The following is an 18,810-nucleotide window of genomic DNA, read 5'->3' as shown; positions in this document are numbered from 1 at the left end:
AATCCTGGGGAGGGAGAGCTGCGCCCTATTCCTTCTTCCTGAATCCCCCTACCCCACCCACACACCTGTTATAGACGATCAACATTAATCAGATCAATGAATCCATAAATAGTTATTGAATGAATAATAATACCTACATCATGAAATATTATGCAGCCAATAAAAATTGTTAACTCAGAGTGCAGGATAATATAAGAAAATGTTGACAGTGCATTTAATATTTTAAAAGACACAAAATATATTTATAGTACAATCTGCAGGGGGTAGTTAGAAGCAAATGCAACAAAATGTGAGCAGTGTTTCTGGAGTCGTGAAATGAAGGACGTTATTTCCTACCCACCCCCGCCCCCCTGCTTTATTCTACTGCCTACACGTTCAAACGTTTCTGTAATGAGATAAAATAGAGAAATAAAATTAAGATCTTCTCAAAAAGAGCACCTTAACATACACACAACTTAGCTCGCAGAGTCTGACGATATGGGACACATTATCATGATGGATTATATTTTCACAGCTTCAATAAAGAGCCTTACCTCTCCTTGGGGCTATAAAATATTCAGGGCTGTTTTTATCACCTTTCACATTGAAAGTCGGTGTAGGAACCACATCATTCAGCCCCCGGCTTCTTCGGCCAGTTCATTCCATGATGGATTGCTCCCGAAGCAGACAGGCTGGCTGGAGGGCTGCACACTGAACACAGTAGAGGGGGAGCTCTGGGTGCTCCTCACGGTGAACCACGGGCTGCCTTCCCACTTCCACAGTGAGGAATTCCCATGATTTAATATTCTTGATTGCCACCTTTAATAAGGAGGATATTGAATGCAATCCCCCAGCCAGGGTTTGAAACATCACTGTGGCCTGGCCACGTGGAGGGGCCACGCAGTGACCACTCTGACCACTTGGAATGAGCGCAGGCAGTCCTTGATGTACAGGTGGTGTGGATCCATAAAAATGAGCATGAGCCAGGTGCAGTGGCTTGTGCCTATAATCCCAGCACTTTGGGAGGCTAAGACGGGCAGATCACCTGAGGTCAGGAGTTCAAGCTCAGCTTGGCCAACACGGTGAAACTCCATCTCTACCAAAAATACAAAAATTAGCCAGATGTGGTGGCAGGCACCTGTAATCCCAGCTACTCAGGAGGCTGAGGCAGGAGAATTGCTTGAACCCAGGAGGCAGAGGTTGCAGTAAGCTGAGATGATGCCACTGCACTCCAACCTGGGCAACAGAGTGAGACTCCATCTCAAAAAAAAAAAAAAAAAAAAAAGAGCATGAAAACTGAAACCATTTAAAGCCATCCTAATAATCAATGAGGAAATTACAATTGTTCTGTAGCCTTTAAAATTTTTTGTGAAGACATTAAAAATCTTTTATGGACAGTTACAAATGCATAGGGAATTTTTTTTTTCTTTTTGAGACAGGTCACCCAGGCTGGAATACAGTGGTGCAATCATAGCTCACTGCAGCCTCAACCTCCTGGGCTCAAGTGATCCTCCAGCCTCAGCCTCCTGAGTAGCTGGGACTACAGGTACATGCCACCATCATTGGCTAATTTTTTTTATTTTTTGAGGAGACAGGGTCTCACTATATTGCCCAGGCTGGTCTCGAACTCCTGGGCTCAAGCGATTCTCCCACCTCAGCCTCCCAAAGTGCTTGGATTACAGGTGTGAGCCACAGTGCCCAACCGGGAAAGTTTTTTTAAAATAGTACAACTAATATTTATTTAGTACATTGTAATTTAAAGCATTAGAAACACTGAGATGTCAAGTGCTTTATTTCTTTGTAAAAGACATATGGAGAGAGTTTGCGCAGCGCTCGCTACTGTTATTGTATACCTTACAATACCAAAAAAAGCACCCTTTCTATGCTTTGCAGAATTATCTTTCCCCACATCAGCTTCCAGGATTTTATCCTTTGTGCTTTCAACATTGTGAAATATCTTCAAGAGTTCCTTTAACGTTTTTCCCAGCCTCGCTTCCTCTGGGACATCTCCATGCTTTGGGGCACAACTCATTTCCTGGTTTACATCAATGTGTTCACCTTCACTCAGCTCCTCTGGCTGCATATAAGAGCTTCTTGAAGGGCAGCTTCAGCTTCCCAATATCATAGATTTCTTCTATGACTCTATTTACCTCCAATTTAAATTTCACTTCCAGCATTAACATTTTTCACGTCTTTGCTGAGCATCATCTTTGTTGGCCAATTCCTTCTTTCAGTGATCTGTTTGTGTAAAACGTCATGCAGGCTCATCACTGGGAGTGGCTTAGTCTGTTCAGGTTGCTATAACAAAATATCATAGACTGGGTGGCTTATAAACAACAAGCATTTATTTCTCACAATTGTGGAGGCTGGAAGTCCAAGATCAAGGCACGGCAGATTTGGTGTCCGCTGAGGTCCAACTTCCTGACTCACAAACAGTGTCTTCTCGCTGCGTCCTCACATGACAGAAGGGCAAGGGAGTTCTCTAAGGTCTTTTATAAGGGCACTAATGCCATCCATGAGGGCTCCACCCTCACAACCTCATCACTCCCAAAGTCCCCACCTTTTAAATACCCTCACATTGGGGGTCTGGATTTCAACCTGTGAATTTGGAGGGGGTACTTAAACATTCAGATCATAGCAGGAAGGCAAGGAGGCAGCACAACTACATGCTTTGCTGTCTGTGCATGAACTAACAGGTGTGTACAAACAATCAGCAATGGCCTTTGGAAGATAGCAGGTGCTGAGCTGGGTGCAGGGTGCAGCGGAAGCAGGCATGACCCAGCAGGCATGGCGTCTACTGACACATTGTGGGATGGGACCCTGGGCTACGTTTCAGAAAGGCCTGGGTTCCAGTCCTGTCTCATGATCTGAGCTGGGTCACCTCTCATTGCTGGGGATGGTTTCCCATGTCTGTCAGTTATAAGCAACAGAGATTGACCCAGGCTAACACAAGCAAAGAAGGAAGTTACTGGAAGGCTCTGAGGGATCCACAGAATCATTGAGAGAACAGAACATCTAGACAAGTAGCCTTAGAAGGAGGAGGACCAGGAATTCAATGTCAGGAATCCATGACTCTTCCAGTTACCCACTGCTGTGTAACAAAGCACTTCAAAACTTAATGGCTTCAAGCAGAAACCATTTATTTGGTTCATGAATCTGCAGTTTGGGTAGGTCTTGGTGGGAATGGCTCATCTCTGTTCCATATGGATGGCTTGCCTGAGGGCTGGAGGCTCTACCTGTAAGATGGCTCACTCACCTGCTGGCAAGGTGGTGCTGGATATTAAGGCAGGCAGCTCAACCAGGACCTTGGTTCCTCTCTGCATGTGCCTATCCACAAACTGCTTGGGCTTCCTCACAATATGGTGGCTGGCTCCAAGGCAGAAGTACATGACCTATTGTTTACTTAGCCTCCAAAGCTACACGGTGTCACCTCCTCCATATTGTTGGTTCTTCTCATGATTGTGGAATAGGAGATCCATGCTCAGCAGGACAAGAGTCATGACATCTAACCACATAAAATCAATGCTACCAGAAACAACAAACCAAGGGTCAGTATTTGCAACAGAGATGACAATTACAGTAGAGAAACAGGCCAAGAATGGTGCACAAAAATACTTACAATTGAATATATGCCATGGTCAATAAATATAATAAAGGAAGTTCAATCTCACTGAAAAAAATGCTTTAAAAGAACACAGCCTATAATGCCAGCTTCTTGGGAGGCTGAGAGACAAGAATTGCTTGAGCCTGGGAGGCAGAGGTTGCAGTGAGCCAAGATCACGACACTGCACTCCAGCCTGGGCAACAGAGCAAGCCTCTGTCTCAAAAAAAAAAAAAAAACAGCAATTTTTACCATAATATTGGCAAATATTAAATATGTTGGATCTGGTCACCACTAGCAATGCTCTGGGGAAAGGGAGTTGTTAGCGCCAAGTTTGGTCATCAGGAAAATTTGACATTAGATGAAGATACTTCAGAAAGACCAAACTCTCAGAAGCAGCCATTCCACACCCTAGGGAAATAACCAAATATGCATGCAAAAAGGTGCAAAGATGCCCTCACAACACTGCTCATGATCCTAAACCAACCGTAACTTCTGATACCCACCAGCATGGAACTCATTAAAATACATAGAAGAAGCATGTGACTGATATTACCAATGATGATGGGTGCTTCGGGCTGAAATGTGCCCCCTCCCCAAGATTCCTTTGTTGAAGTCCTAACCCCCAGAACCTCAAAATGTGACTGTATTTGACAAAAATGACCTTTAACAAGGTGACAAAGGTAAAATGCAGTCACGTTGATGAGCCCTAACTCAATATGCCTGGTGTCCCTCTAAGGACACAGACACACACAGGAAAGACCATGTGAAGACACAGTAGGGAGATGTTCATCTATAAGCCAAGGAGAGGGGCCTCAGAAGGAATCAACCCTGCCAACACCTTGATCTTGGACTCCCAAGCTCTAGCACTATGAGGCGGTAAGTCTCTGTTGTTTCAACCGCCCGGTCTGTGGCACTTTGTTACAGAAGGCCCAGCAAGCTAAGAAAATGGGCTGTGTATTTTCTAAGCTAGAAAGCTCCCACATCATTAAGGGAAAATTTTAAAGATTGCAAAATAGGATACGCACACAGTAGATGCTCAAAAACCATTTTTCAGTGAATAAAAAAGTGTAGGAATATATATATATACCTAGATAGTATGTATACACATATGCAAAAACATATACCAAAATATTTTCAGTGGTAGGATTTTCTTTTCCTCCTTTTCTCTTTCTAAATTTTCTGAACTTTTTGCTATGACTACATATGTTTTTTGTAGTAAGACAGCCAATAGAAATCAAAATACTTTCAAACAAAAGGAAATGCCCCATCTCCATCTGGTTCCACAGTGTCAATAGGATACAATCCAAACTCCTTATCTCGGCATTTGAAGCCTTTCACAAACAGTCCTGCCTCCCACTTCCCATCCCGCTCCAGCTCCTCTCTCCACCCCACCCCATACATATCTTCTAAATCTCAGTGGCCCACAGACCCCTCTCTACACAGGATGCCCTCTCCCGAGACACCAGCCTTTACCCCTGCTGCAGCCGAATTCCGGAATCCCTCTCCTACCTGATCCACCTGGGCACCACCTATTTGGCTTTACAGACACAGCTCAGACATCGCCTCTCCCAGGAAGGCGTCCCTGACCTCCTAGCCACCGCATGACTCTGGACTCTGCATCTCACAGCACCGTGCACGTGTGGACACTGAAGCAGGGAGAGGGGAGGGTCAGGGGTTGAGTGAGGGTGTCTCCAGCGCAGGAGTCTTAGTAGGGTTTTTTTGGACTGAGAATGTAAAAGTTTGTTTTGTGGAGTCATGTGGCAAAGATGGCAAGTCATCCACCAAGATGCAGGTTCTTCCCACTGCAGAGTAGCCACTGGGCTGCCCAGCCAGGGACTACATTTCCTAGCACCCCTTGCATAAGGTGGGGCCATGTGACTAGCTCTGGCCAATGGAATGTGAGGGAAGTGACAAGTGCCATGTCTGGGCCAAAGTGTTTAAGGAGGGAGTGCACCTTCCCCACACCCTCTTCCCCGGAGAATGGAGAGGACATGGGAGCTGACAGATGAGAAAGGTCTGGAGCCCCTCATCACTCTGTGGAAGAGACTCCTGGGCCAACTGGGATCATCCACAATGAACTGTTACAAAGGGATAAACTTCTATGGCATCAAGCCCCTGAATGTGGGGGTTTCTTTGTAACTGGTATTAATCAGAGTAACAAACTGTCTTCAGCAACCAGACTTCCCAAGAGAACATCCCTCTTCCCTCAGAAAGTGCTGGTCCTGCTGTATACAGTGACTAGCTGAGGGGTGTCTCCCCTACAGAAAGTGAGCACTGTGTGGGCAGGCGGTGGCTGCCCCAGTTCCTGCCACATCCCCATCATGGGGGTAAGACAGGGACTCGCAGGCACCAGGACCATGGAGCACGTGGCATGCACCATCTCATTCAACACCCACCATATCCCAGAGAGGATGGTGCAGCCACACTCACCCCCAGCTCAGATGTGGTCACCCAGGCACAGCCTGGCTGGACAACTTGCCCAAGATCACTCAGCCAGGGAGTGGCGAGGGCACCACTCTGCGGAGAGGGGTCCTGGAGGAGAGAGGGGCAGCCCCAAGGCCAATGCCCAGGTCCCGGCAACCACCTCTCAGCCTTCCAGACCCACAGGGCAAATGGAATCCAGGCACAAATTAGGGACAGTGGGAGTGACACTGTAATCTCTAAAATAATAATGAAGGCAGATTATCTGAGGTCAGGAGTTCAAGACCAGCCTGACCAACATGGTAAAACCCCGTCTCTACTAAAAATACAAAAATTAGTCAGGTGTGGTGGTGGGCACCTGTATGTAGCCCCAGCTGCTCAGGATGCTGAGGCAAGAGAATCGCTTGAACCCAGGAGGCGGAGGTTGCAGTGAGCCAAGATCACGCCATTGCACTCCAGCCTGGGCGACAGAGTGAAACTCCATCTTAAAAAAAATAAAATAAAATAATAACGAATGTCTTCAACAAGTCAGTGGCCTGAAAAGGGGATGGAGGCTGAGTCTAGGTCAGAAAAGACAAGAAACATAACAGCCAAACGCAGGTGCCGGACTTTGGATCCCGGGCCAAACCACCCAATCATAAGAGACATTTCTGAGACAACTGGGGACGTTCATAAAATGGACCGGAATTTAGGTAACAAAGAAACTGCATGTGTTTTGTGAGGTGGGATAACAGCACTGGGCTATAAGAAATGCCCTCAATACTCAGAGATGCCTGCAGATGGAACGGGGAAATGACAGGAGTCTTGGATTTGCCTAAAAATTCTTCAGCCAAAAGCAGGGGAGAGTAAATGAAGGAAGTACAGCAAGATCTTGGTAGATTGGAAGCAGTTCAATAGACTATTTTCTCACAAATGCAAAGAAGTTTCTCCTCTTGTAACAGTTGGCCAGCAGTCCCTTCCACAGAGTGATGAGGGGCTCCAGGGAGCGGCATCTCTCCCTTCTCTGGGAAAGAGGGAGTGGGGAAGGTGCACTCCCTTCTTAAACACTTTGGCCCAGAAGTGGCACAAATTTGAAAGTTTGCATCAAAACTTTTTTGAAATTGTAAAAAAAACATTCAGAAGCTAATCATGATGATGAAAGAGCTCCCTTTTATTGAGATTAAGCTACAGAGTGTGCACTATTTCATTCGATTCTGCCTGAAAGCCTTGCTGGTTGGGAGCTCTCTCTCTCTCTCTGCTTCATAGATGGGGAAATTGCCCAGAGGATGAAGAAGCTGCCAAGGGCGCGGCAGTTGTGCCAGACCCCAGAGCACAGGCCTGGGAGTCCAAGCCCAGGTCCAGCCTCTAGTAGCAACAGTCCTGGTCCTGGGGAGGGGTGGGGGTGGGGCTGCAGGAGGCCAGGCCAGCATGGAGGAGGCCCTTGGCCTGCAGTTGGAGATCCCATCCCTGCTTGGGGCAGCCCACACCCCAGCTGGGAACCTCTGAGCAGCCTTTGTTCTGCCTCAATGGGACATTCAGCTCCGGGTTCTGGAGGACAATGGCCCCCACTGTGCAAGGAGGGCAGTGCCCGTCCTGGGCGCACAGGGGCTCCCAGGTGTGCCCTGCTCCCGGGCCTGCTGGCAACTAACTAACTGCCTCCTGGTCTCAAGCAGAGGAGCTGGACACTGTCAGGGGACAAGTGTTATGCCACTTTGCACACACCATTCCTCCTGCCCAGAATGCGCTAGAATGCCATGTCCCAGCACATCATCACCCCCAAACCTGGAAATGCCACCTGCCCTTCAGTCCCTGGACCACGTGTCCACCTGTGGCCTCTGCCACTGCCGTCCACCTATGCCGTGAAGGGAGTCTCTCCTCCTGCTGACCCCTCTCAATTGCCTTTCATCACAACACAGATAGCAAGAGCACCAAGCCAGGTAGTCTAGTTCAAATCCCAAAACCTCCTAAGTGTGGCGCATAATCAGAACTGAACAGGCCACCTATTCCTGCCCTGTGGGTCCCAGCCAATTAATGTAGCAGTCAGGAGTGTGGGTTTGGCAGGCTGCATTCAAAACTCAGCTCTGTCCCTTACAAACCATGTGACATTGAGAAAGCACCTCAGCCTCAGTTTTCTCCTCTGTAAAATGGGGAAATAATATACACAACATCAGGTTTGGGGCATCTCCAATGAGATGCACGCAGCCTCATGTGCAGCATACAGTATTATAGTACGTAGCCAATAAATGGTGAATCATAATAATGGCTATTGTGTTTGGTTTGTAATTATTTCATCCTAAAGTCCACGTGGATCATTCTGCCCAAGGGCTTAATGGTGAGATGTCTGTCTTTGCAAGGCCCTGTGTAACTAACAGGACTCCCCAGGGTGCTGAGGGATGTGCAGACTCCTCCAGCGGCTCCAGACTCTCTCCTGAGAAGCAGCTAGGTCCCTCAGTGGCACCCAAGACACTGGGAGAGGAGAGTCCACATTTCAAGGCAGACACAGCCTTGCTCTTCAACTTTGTATGTCTAGAATCTAATATCACCCTGGCACATAACAGGGATCAGCCAATACCCGCTGAACGAAAGGAAAAAATGTTCAACCTCATTGGTATGCAGACGTGAATTACAACAAATATTTTTCATCTTTGATATTTGCAAAGGTCAAACAAATTAGACTACCTAATGTTGATCAGCATGTGGTAAAAGAGAGAAACTTTCTGGAGAATAATCTGCCAATGTGTGTCAACAACATTAAAAATGCTCGTGATCTTTATATGAAATAGCACGTGTGGAATTCCTTCTGAAGAGCATCATTCCAAGGTTAAGGGGGAAGAACGGGAGTAGCGGGTCTTCACACACACAAATGGTGTTCATTCTTGCAGTGTTAGCTATGAAAATAAGAAGGGGGCGGAGAGAGAGAGAGAGAGAGAGAAGGAAGGAAGGGAGGGAGGGAGAGAGGGAGGGAAGGAGGGAAGGGAGGGAACTAAATATCCAGCCATAAGGAGATGATTAATTGAACTACTGAATGATGACACATTTATCACAGGAATAGTATGCAGCCAATAAAATGATGGTTGTCAATACGTGTACTGTGTGACTTGGGGGCGGGGCCGAGGTAACCAGTCACCCCTCTTCCTTGCTGGGACTTGGGATTACACAGAAAACATTGGCCGCAAGACAGGAATAAAAAAATCTGCTTTATTAATGGTAAACCTGTAGGAAAAAAAAGAGCTATGGACCCCTACTCTACCTCCCCACCCCTTGGTCCTGTGGGGAGAGGTAGCTCTAACATCTAGCTTGTAAAATAAGAGAACTGTTGGCCTCTCCCCTGTAGAGCAACCTGGAAGTCAGAGGCCCATGGACCCAATGGGTGAGAGAGGAGCACGGACGTTTAATATTGTAACCCCTCCCCATAGGGAAGAGCTGCCCAATGGATGGCAGGCTCTCACCATTTCCACCAATCACAAAAGCTAAGGGGGTAGAAGGCGGGGCCAAGGAGCTCACCCTACCCAGAGTTCCAGCAAAGCAGGGCTAACCCTATAATTCGTGGGGCACAGGGAAAAATGAAAATGCAGAGCCCCTTGTTCAAAAAGCAAAGGAAAAGCATCATTAAAGGTACTAAGATACAAAGCCTTTTCATGTCTTCCGTATTTTGTCATGGCGTTATTTGCTGTTTAATGTCAATTGAAATTTAAAAAAAAAAAAAAGCTTAAACTGTTAGCATGCATTTCATCACTCACCATTCTAGTGTGCACCTCCAATTTTAAATGCAAACATAAGAGCATGTAACTGGAATGTAGACTCACCGAAATGCACAAGTTATATTTCGCATATGGATTTTGTTCTTACCAGAGCAGAGAAAACTAACTTAACTGTTCTTATTTCATTTTGGGTATGTGTACATTCTTCCAACACCCTCTACCCTTGGTTCAATAATAAACAAGGAAGGACTAGGAGGAAAAGGAACTATGGGTGCCCTCTTTTTCCCTTCCCTTCTGTGTAATCATTTTCAGTGTCAGCAATTGGCAAATATGGGCACGTAACACATGTTAAGAAAGGACACCATAGGGTTCCTGCGTCATTCATGTTTCTTAGAAGTCACTGCATGAGAACATCAATGCCTTGGAGCGTCAGTTGAAAGCAGGGCCCCTGCCTGTGAAATTACAGACGCACTGAGAAGGTGCATGAGCTGTCCACTGTGCGTGGGGCTCAGACGCTCAAGTGAACACAGGGTAGCGTGCTGTGGGAGCCACAGACTCGCCTGCCGCACATACCCCTCTGCTCATTCCCAGGCTCCCCCATCCCATCAGACTTCACTTACAAAACACAGGATCCAAAGTGAAATTCTTAAAAATTTCAAGATAGTAACAGCAGAGCATGAACCCAAGCACAGGTCCTTTTGAGTGTGGGGTCCTAGATGACCACACGGGTTGCATATCCATGAAGCCAGCCCTGGAGCAAAGCCCTGGAAAATTCCTATAATCTCATGCCAAACTAGAAAAGTAGCCTTCAAAATTGTTGATACAGATTACAGTTTTCATTAAAAACAGACACGGGCATTAAAAAAAGACTGGAAGGAAATACCCCAGTTGCTGCGAGTATGTCCCTCTGCTTGGTGGACTCGCAGGAGTTCACTGTCCTTCTGTTACTCCCCACCACGCTCTCCATAGAGCCTAGTGCTTCATACAGCGGCTCTTCCAGTCTCAAGGCCTAAACACTTCTTACCAAACATCCCTAAGCTCTGCAAGCTTTAAGGATAAACACTAAAAACTGTAGCAAATGACAACAGTCAGGAGATGGAGTGGAAAAATTTTATTAGAATTTGATTTTCATCTTCCAGACAGAAAATGAGAAAAATCCTGCTCTGTGACTACACCAAGCTTTAAGTTTGGGTTGATTAAAAAGAAACGAGCACATTGCTTACAGCAGGGGCGTGGGAGCTGGCCTACACTACAGTTTGGGGAAATTGACAGCAGTTGCCTTTTACACGTGTAGAACTTCAGAGTCCACATGCTCTTGGCTCCTTACAGCCTCATGACAACCCAGGGCACTAGGCGGTGCAGGGAAACTGAGGCTCAGAAAGTGATGTGATTTGATGGAGGGCACCCCAGCACTGAAATGGAGCCCACACTCACTGTGAAGCCCAAGGGAAGCTTATGTAAGTGGCATTTCCAAACAGAAGCGAAAGGAACACAGAATCTGAACAGTCCACATCTTGATTTTCAAAAGTCAAAGGCTGACTCTCCCTAATCTCCCTCTGTACCACCACTAATGTCCCCCCTCTTAGCCTCAGTTTCCCAATAGGTTGGGGTGGAAGTTAGGCTAGCCAGTCTGATGACAGTTCTAAGGGCTAGTCTAACTCTGGCCCCTAAAGAATAGACATCATCACTTACCGATTATATTTATTAAGAATAAACTGAGGCTCAGAGAAACCGTGTGACCTGCCCAATGTTACAGACCCAGGGTCAGACCCACGAGGAATCCAGATCTCCCGACACCAGATCTTCAGCTCTCTCATCTGGCCAAAAATACCTCCTCAATAGGACTGAGGAGGGAAAACCAGAAATTGACAACCTTGACTTGAGTGAAATGAAAGAGGGTTCTCAAAACAGAAAGCAAACAAAAATCCCTCTGGGTTTTATGTATCTTGAGTCTTAGCTGTGGGTTACAGATCAGCCTCCTGGTTTTCTTGATAAGCAGTCAGGGCTGTATGAGTTGGGGTATTATGGGCTGCAAGTAACAGAGACTTGAAAGTGCACAACGAAAAGGAAAAGTACCAGCTCATGTAACTGGAAGTTCAGAGGCAAGCTGGACATCAGGCCTCAATGTCCTGGATCTCACTCACTCTCTGCCCTGCCATCAACAGTGCTGGCCTAAGACTTGCTCCCCTCATGGTGTCAGATGGCTGCCAGCCATCGCAGGGTTTCCTTGTTCCCATCACAAGACAGGGACCAACTTACCTGCGGTTCTCCCTACTTTCCACTCAACCTCCAGAACTGACTCCCACATCCATTCTGGAACCAGTCACTGCAAGGGGAATGAGATCATCCTTGCACTGATCAGATCCAGCTATGGCCCGAGATCTCTTACTAGGATATATGTGTTCTCCTTGGGAGAAGAGAGACTAACTGTTGTGGAGATCAACTGCAATGTCCACCATAAGGGTGCAGATTTCACTGAATGCTGAGTCTCCCACAAGCAGCACCCCCTCTTCAGTGTGGTTTCCTGGGCAGAAAGTAGATGGTATCCAGGGCACAACCAGTTCAAAACCTGCAGACAATTCCATGAAGGAAAACCTGCCTGCCTGCTGCGTTCAGACAGCCTCAGGACCCCATGCTGACCTTAGCAATTCCCAAGCACCCTTCACTTCCTCAACTATAAAATCAGGACAACTCTGTGGGAATAAACAGACTACTCTAAAATCACGCAGGACATCCAGGGATGGGAGTTAGGAAAACACGGGTACATCCTTTATGCAGATGCAAAAACCACGAGTGTCCAACAGTGTGTGATGGCTGAGATGCTCAAATGAGGGGAAGCTGTGCCTCTGGCCTCAGCTGAAAAGTGTGCTCCGGAAGTGCCTTACGTGTCAGGCACATGAGAGTAACTGTTGCTCCCCAGAAAGACTCAGTCACTGCCAGGATCTACCTGGTCAGCCTCAGCCACCTCCCCTTGGCTGAGCTCCTGTGTCTTGGTCATCACTACGTGCCCAGGGCAGGATGTGCTTGGCAAATGGTGCTAAGCAAAGGAAGGATGGATGGGTTTTGTAAGTTCAGTCTAGTCTGGAAATGCTTATTCAACTCACTCTAAAGCTAAGTGCTGGGGCCTGCCGCAAAAAGAGAAAAAACAGAGCCAGGAAGAGTCCTTCCTGGAACCGTATCCAGCTCCTGAGAAATATCTAACTAGATGGAGACTTCCTAGCACCCTCCAGGGTCCAGGGCCCCATCTGCTGCACTGCTCTCCCCACACCCTGACCCCATTCATGCAAAGTTCTCTGTGCCCCCAGGTGGCCTGCATATATACCTAATCATCACCATAACCCTCAATGCAGTTGAGCCCAGTCAAGCGTAAGCCCCCCAACCCTGCCACCACAAAAAAAAAAAAAAAAATCCAACCTGCTCTGACGAATTCACATCAAGATGTGAATGACTAACAAAACCTAAACTCTTCCCAAGATGTTTGAGATTTTATAAGAGACTCAGGAACTGAAGCAGGGCTCCCACGGGCAAAGATGACATTGGACATGGGGCCCAAAGGATGAGAAAGAGTCAGTGGTGAGAAACGCAGGAGGTGGGTATTCCAGGGAGAGGAACAGCCAGTGCAAACGCCCTGAAGCAAGAAAGAAAATGGCCTGCTCAAGGAACAGGAGGTAGATCAGAGTAGCTGGGGTGTGGTGGGGGAGTGTAGACTCAACCACAGGTAGAACAGGAGTTTGTGCACCTGGTTCTTTCGCAAACTGAATTTTAGCATCCGCTATTTGCCCACAGGCTCTTCCAGTTACAAGGCATATAAATAATAACAATGCCATGTGTTCAATGCCTCCAACAAGCCAAGCACTGTGCTGGGCATTTTCAATATTAGCAAAATCACTGATCATCCCAGCAACCTTGTATGAAAGGTCGTTATTATTTCTCCCTTTACAAAGGGAAAGTGAAGCTCAGGAAGGTGTAGTAACTTGTCCAAGGCTACACAGCAGTCAGAAGTCAGAGGCAGGATTTTAACATGATTCAAATCTGACATTCTGACATTCAAATCTGTGACCTTCCCTGTGCTCTGAGCATGAAATATAGTCAGGATGCAACAGTGTGAAAGCGTGTTTTTCATTAGGGAGGCCAGAATTCTACCTATTATAATGATTATTATTGTTTCTTGTTGCGATCCTGCTCTCTGCATCCGCAGCACCTGAGCCCTATGCCTTGCACACACTGGCACTCGGTCTGGACCAGGGACAAGGCCAGGCCTTGGTTTGTTCATCTAAAGGTGGGGATAAGGCGTAGGTGAACCTTCGTATGAGGTCCCAGCACACAACAGGTGCTCAGCATCCTTTGGCTGCACCTTAGCAATGCATAGCTCTGAACGGCTCCTTCATCACCATTGCACCTGCTCCTCACAGAAACCCCCAGACCCTGTAGGCAGGATTCACTCCCATTTTACAGATGGGGAGACTGAGCCGTGGTGAGAAGACAGACCTCAAGGTCACACAGCTCCCTGATAGAATATAGGCGGCACAAGGGCAGGGAGTCTTTGTCCAGTCCCCAGGGATAAAACAGTGCCCGGCATGCAGCAGGTGCTCGGTAAATATCTGTGTCTGGATGAAGGATTGGATAGCACTGCTCTGACCTCCGGAACTGTGCTGTCCCCGTTGCTGGCCCCTGCTGAGGGCTGGTGAATTTATGAAAGAAAAGGGGACGGGCAGGGTGCAGAGGGAATTAATGTTTGAAAATGTCCACCATGGCGCTTTTTACGCCTAGTCCCACAACGAGCCCTGCGCCCCAACCCATCATCATCCCCAACGTAAAGATGAGCAAACAGAGGCTTCCTCCAGGAAGCCAGACCACAGCGAGCCTGGGAGCAGCGGGGCAACCTGCCAAGATCCGCTCTCGGCCCGAACCAGGCCACCGAGGCACGGGCCAGCAACCCGGCGGCTTCCTCCAACCCTCTGTCGCTGCAGGCTGCGAGCAGAAACCACATCCCGGACCCACGCTGATCCCGACTCAGCCTCGCCGAGGCAGGCGACAAAGGGCCGCTCTCAGCTCCCCGAGCCTCCCAAAGCCGCGGCCGGGTCAGAGCCTCACCGGGCCGGAGGCCCAGGCAGCCCTGCCCCTCTCTCGCACACACCCGGCGGCGAAGCGTGACTCAGCGGTTCTCCCGCCGGGAGCGGGCGCGGCCCCCGCAGCCTCCCTCCGCCCAGGTCCCACGCCCAGCCTCTGCCTCCCGGGCCAGGGCGCCCCGAGCCCGCCCGCGCCGCGCTCCCCCGGCCTCCGCGGGGCTCCGGCTCCGCTCGGCCTCATTTCCGGCAGAGCCAGGCTTCGAGGAGGCGGACCCAGCCGCAGGAGCCCGGTCTCCGCCGCCTGGTCCACTCGGTCTCCCTGACACAGGCACCCACGCGCACCTGCCCCGCGGGACCCGTGCCCAGGGCCCCTCCCACTGGGGCACCCACCCGGGGAACCCGCGCACACTTCTGCGGCCGGGCCGGCAGCCCGTGGGTTAGCGGCTGACCGTCCCCGCACTCGGGCAGGGCTCCAGCACAGGCGGCCCCGAGCCCAGACCTCCCGGTCCCCATCCTCCATCGGGGTCACTCCGCGGGCCCTGCCTGCGCACGGAAGCTGTCCCCACTGTTCCCCTAGCAGGCAGAGCAGGGGGCCCTGGAAGTTCCAGGCCTGTAAGAGAGGGACGCTGACCCACCAGCCTCGGGGTAGGGTCAGGGTGGGGGTTGGGCTTGTAGGGCCAACTTAGGGGATTTTTAACAGGGCCTGTTAGGGATGGCATGTCCCACTTTTTTGGAAAATCCCGACAGTTAGCCCAGCTGCTCCTGTCTCAATATAACTCACCAGGAATAAAAAGGCCAGCCCCAAAGCAGCCGCCTTCTCCCTCCCACTCAGGGACCCTGCCTCTGGAGGACAGGGAGGGGCCCGGGCAGGCGGGCCTCCCAGGAGGATCTGGCAATGGATTATGTTTTTTTCCCCCCTGGGTCCCTCTTCTTCTCCAGGGAGAGGGCAGCCTAGAAAATTCTGCGGGCTTTGGGCAGGGCTGAAATGGCAAATCCAGGATTTAAACCATTAAATTTCCCCGAGATTTCTTCACCAGATTAGCCACAGGCATGGCCTTTTAAAAAATTATGGTCAGGGCCGAATCAGGATGCCACCTGGCCTGGGAGAGGAAAGCTGCCTCCCGGAGGGCGGCGCGGAGGAGAGCGCTGCCCTGTCCCGGCGCTGGGCAGCGGAGGCTGGTACCCTCGGGCTCCCTCCCTCCTGGGCCCCGGGCAGGGTGGGATGGGGTGGGGTGGGGTGGGGTGGGGCGGGGGGACACGACACACATCGCGCGGTCCAAACCTTCGGAGGGCATTCGGTGCGACGGCATCCCCACGCCGCGGCCGGCCGGAGGGGTCTCAGACAACACGTACGTTACCTTCAGTCACATAGCTGTGGTCCCGCAGGAAGCTGTGGTTAATTTTCCGCGTGTCCGTGTCCTCGCCCATTGAAGGCCGTGCCCGGTGCTCTGGGCATGCCCCGCCGCCACACACCGATGCAATCCGCAGAGGTCGCGCCGGGCGCGCGGGCCATGCCGCCGCAGCCTAGCAGGGGCGCGGGCCGCCGGGGCCCCGAAGGGAGGGCATCGCGGCAGGGGGACGGGCGGGGGCGGCCGGGGGCGGGAGCCGCGGTCAAGCTAGCGCGCGGCGGGCGGGCGGCGGCCGCGGGTTCGGGCGGGCCGGGGCCCAGGCGCGCATCCCGGCCGGCCCGTGCGCGCTGCGTCTGTGCGCCCGGCGGCGGGGCCTGGTGCCTGTGCGCCTGGCTGCGGCGACGGCGGCGAGGGGACGCGCGCGGCGCTGCGCTGCGCTGCGCCGACCAAGCCGGGGCCGAGCCGGGCTGCGCGGGCTGGGGCCGCCGCCGCCGCCGCCGCCGCCGCCGCCGCCGCCGCCGCTGCTGCCGCAGGCCCCTCCCTCGCGCCGCCCGCTCTCCGCCCCCGCGGCCCTGCAGGTGGAGCCGGCGCCCAAGCCGAGGCTGCACCGCCGTGCTCGGGCCCTCGCGGTGGGCACCTTGGTGCTAGGTGCGTCACGGGGGAGGGAGGAAGGAGACCGCCGGCTTGCGGGGAGAGGGTGATCAGCTGAGCTTGGGGGGAGGGTACCTTGGGTGCCCAGGTGCTCCAGTTATGGGAGTGAAGGCCAAGAGCGGGGGTGCTGGGAAGGGGACAGGAGGAGGGTAGCCTCGCAGGCAGAAGGCAGAAAGGACTGGGAAGGAAGGAGTGGGGTCGCAGTTCAAGAGGGCGCACTTGAAGAATGGGGACTCGGGGAAGGGGAAGGACACTGGCCCCCTTCATTAGTAGAAGAGGGTGGGTCGCGCAAGTTCTGGGGCCCGTTGGGAGCATTAAGTACATGTGAAGAAGCTGGTGGAGGGGGTCCAGCACCCGACAAGGCAAAACTGGATGAAATGGCTGGAGGGGTGATTGGGCCTCCCCCAGGCAGGGCTCTGAGATCTCTCCTCATGCCCACCTCTCCTGATCAGTGAGAAAGTTAAAGAAACACAGAGCTACGTACATCCAAAACCAGGCTGGAAAATGCATCCCCCTCCTCCCTTCCCTCCCTCCCCACCCTCCCCTCCAAACCCAGGGCTCTGCCAAACAGGAACCTCCCTCTGGTCATCAGCCTAGCACATAGTGGGCCCTCAAAAAATATTTGCCTCCTGTTTTGCCAAGCTGCCACCTCCTCCACCGTGACCCACCGCCTAATGAATCAAAGTCCCCTGCACGGGGCACAAGCCCCAGTGGGGATTCAGAAGTGTGGGTGAGGAACCATTAGGCCTCCCTAGGAGCTCAACAGAGCCTTCTTGGAAAGGGAGGGACTCTGTGGCTTGCCTGGGAGGGGTAAGTGCAGTGGGGTAACCAAGGCTGCAGGGGCTCTTGGGTCTAAGGCATTAGTGGAGCTATGCTCCAGGTGGGGGCTGGTCTGTAATGGCCTCCACTTGTTTCAAATGGTTTTGGGGGAACTCCAGACAGCTCCCCAAACAGCAGTGGAGGTAGGAGAGTCCAAAGGTGTTGGGGCAGGGAGACTGGGGCTGTGGGAAAGACGAGGGAAGGTGATGCCATCTCAGGTTTCTTGGAGACTGAGAGGGAGTTTTTGAAGCTATAGCTTTCGTGCCTTTGAAATCCCCAGAATGGACCTATGAGGAGAAGAAAGCCCCCCAGCAGCCCCACCAGCACTCTGCAGGGTGTCATGCAAGAGCTGGCCTGGGGAGAGGCCCTGGGGCCCTGCCAGCACCTGCGTTGGCAAGTGTCCTGCCCTGTCCCAGCCTCCACCTTTTCACTGTGGAACAAGCCAAAATCTCCCAGCTGTGCGGACTCCATTCAAGGCCCATGCAAGGGCCAGAAGGATGTGCTTGTTCTATGTCACTTTCTACCCCATAGGAAAGTGACTGACACCCACATTGGCCCCCACCCACCTGGCATGTTCTCCTCTCTCTCTCACACCTGTCTGCTCACATGCCCCCCACCTCACATCCTAAGCCCAGCCCCCCACTCTCTGTCCACACCCCCTCACCTCTCTAGCTGGGGCCAGCAAAATGGCTATGGTGGGAGAAAGACAGGCTGGGTTCAAGTTCTGACCACAAGGGGGCCCAGGCACAACCTCATCTGTAAAGTGGATGTGATGGCAGGAGTGGCCTCACTGGGTTAGGGTGGGCAGTCCTGCTCAGCAGGGGTCAGGCCTCCTGGGAGCTCTCTTGTTATCACGCTGAGGCTCACCCTCCCGCATGTTCCTCAGCCTCCCTCTCTGATCATGGAGAAGTCCCCTCTCCCCATCTGTCAATCCTGCCAAAACACCCACCCTATGCTGGCATCAGCCTCATCTCCCGGGATGTCCTGGACTGCAATGAAAACAACTGCACTCTGGCCTGACACAGTACATCATCCCTTTCCTCAGCTTCTGAGCCATGCTGGGGACCCTGCAGTGGGTGGTCTTTCCAACCTGACTGGGCCTCAAGGCTTGCATCCATCCCCTCCTCACCCCTCACCACCCCATCCTGCCCCACCCCCACCACAAGCAGTGTCTGGGCTCCTCCACACTGTCTCCTCCATTTCCTGGAAGCCCTCCCCCTCCAGCACAACCAAGGACT

At 51.4% G+C, this 18,810-nt stretch overlaps 1 protein-coding gene across 5 annotated transcripts in view; it reads right to left on the bottom strand.

Moving 5' to 3' along the window:
• Positions 1-18,810, bottom strand: part of PPP2R2C (protein phosphatase 2 regulatory subunit Bgamma) — a 247,451-nt gene that overhangs the window by 135,741 nt on the left and 92,900 nt on the right. The window contains exon 1 of one of the 5 annotated variants that reach the window (XM_054484756.2): positions 16,036-16,572. The exons of 2 other annotated variants lie outside the window; for them this stretch is intronic. In XM_054484756.2, the coding sequence (XP_054340731.1) occupies positions 16,036-16,063 (28 nt within the window). In that variant the 5' untranslated portion in view covers positions 16,064-16,572. Of the gene's footprint in view, positions 1-3,235; positions 3,384-16,035; positions 16,573-18,810 lie in introns of those variants that run through there. 2 more of the 5 variants (XM_054484753.2, XM_063663510.1) reach the window with 2 other exon arrangements.

Source organism: Pongo pygmaeus, chromosome 3 (assembly GCF_028885625.2).
Source record: "Pongo pygmaeus isolate AG05252 chromosome 3, NHGRI_mPonPyg2-v2.0_pri, whole genome shotgun sequence".
In the NCBI taxonomy this organism is placed as follows: Eukaryota; Metazoa; Chordata; class Mammalia; order Primates; family Hominidae; genus Pongo; species Pongo pygmaeus.
The sequence above is the reverse complement of the archived record's forward strand: the minus strand, read 5'-3'. Positions and strand labels throughout refer to the sequence as shown.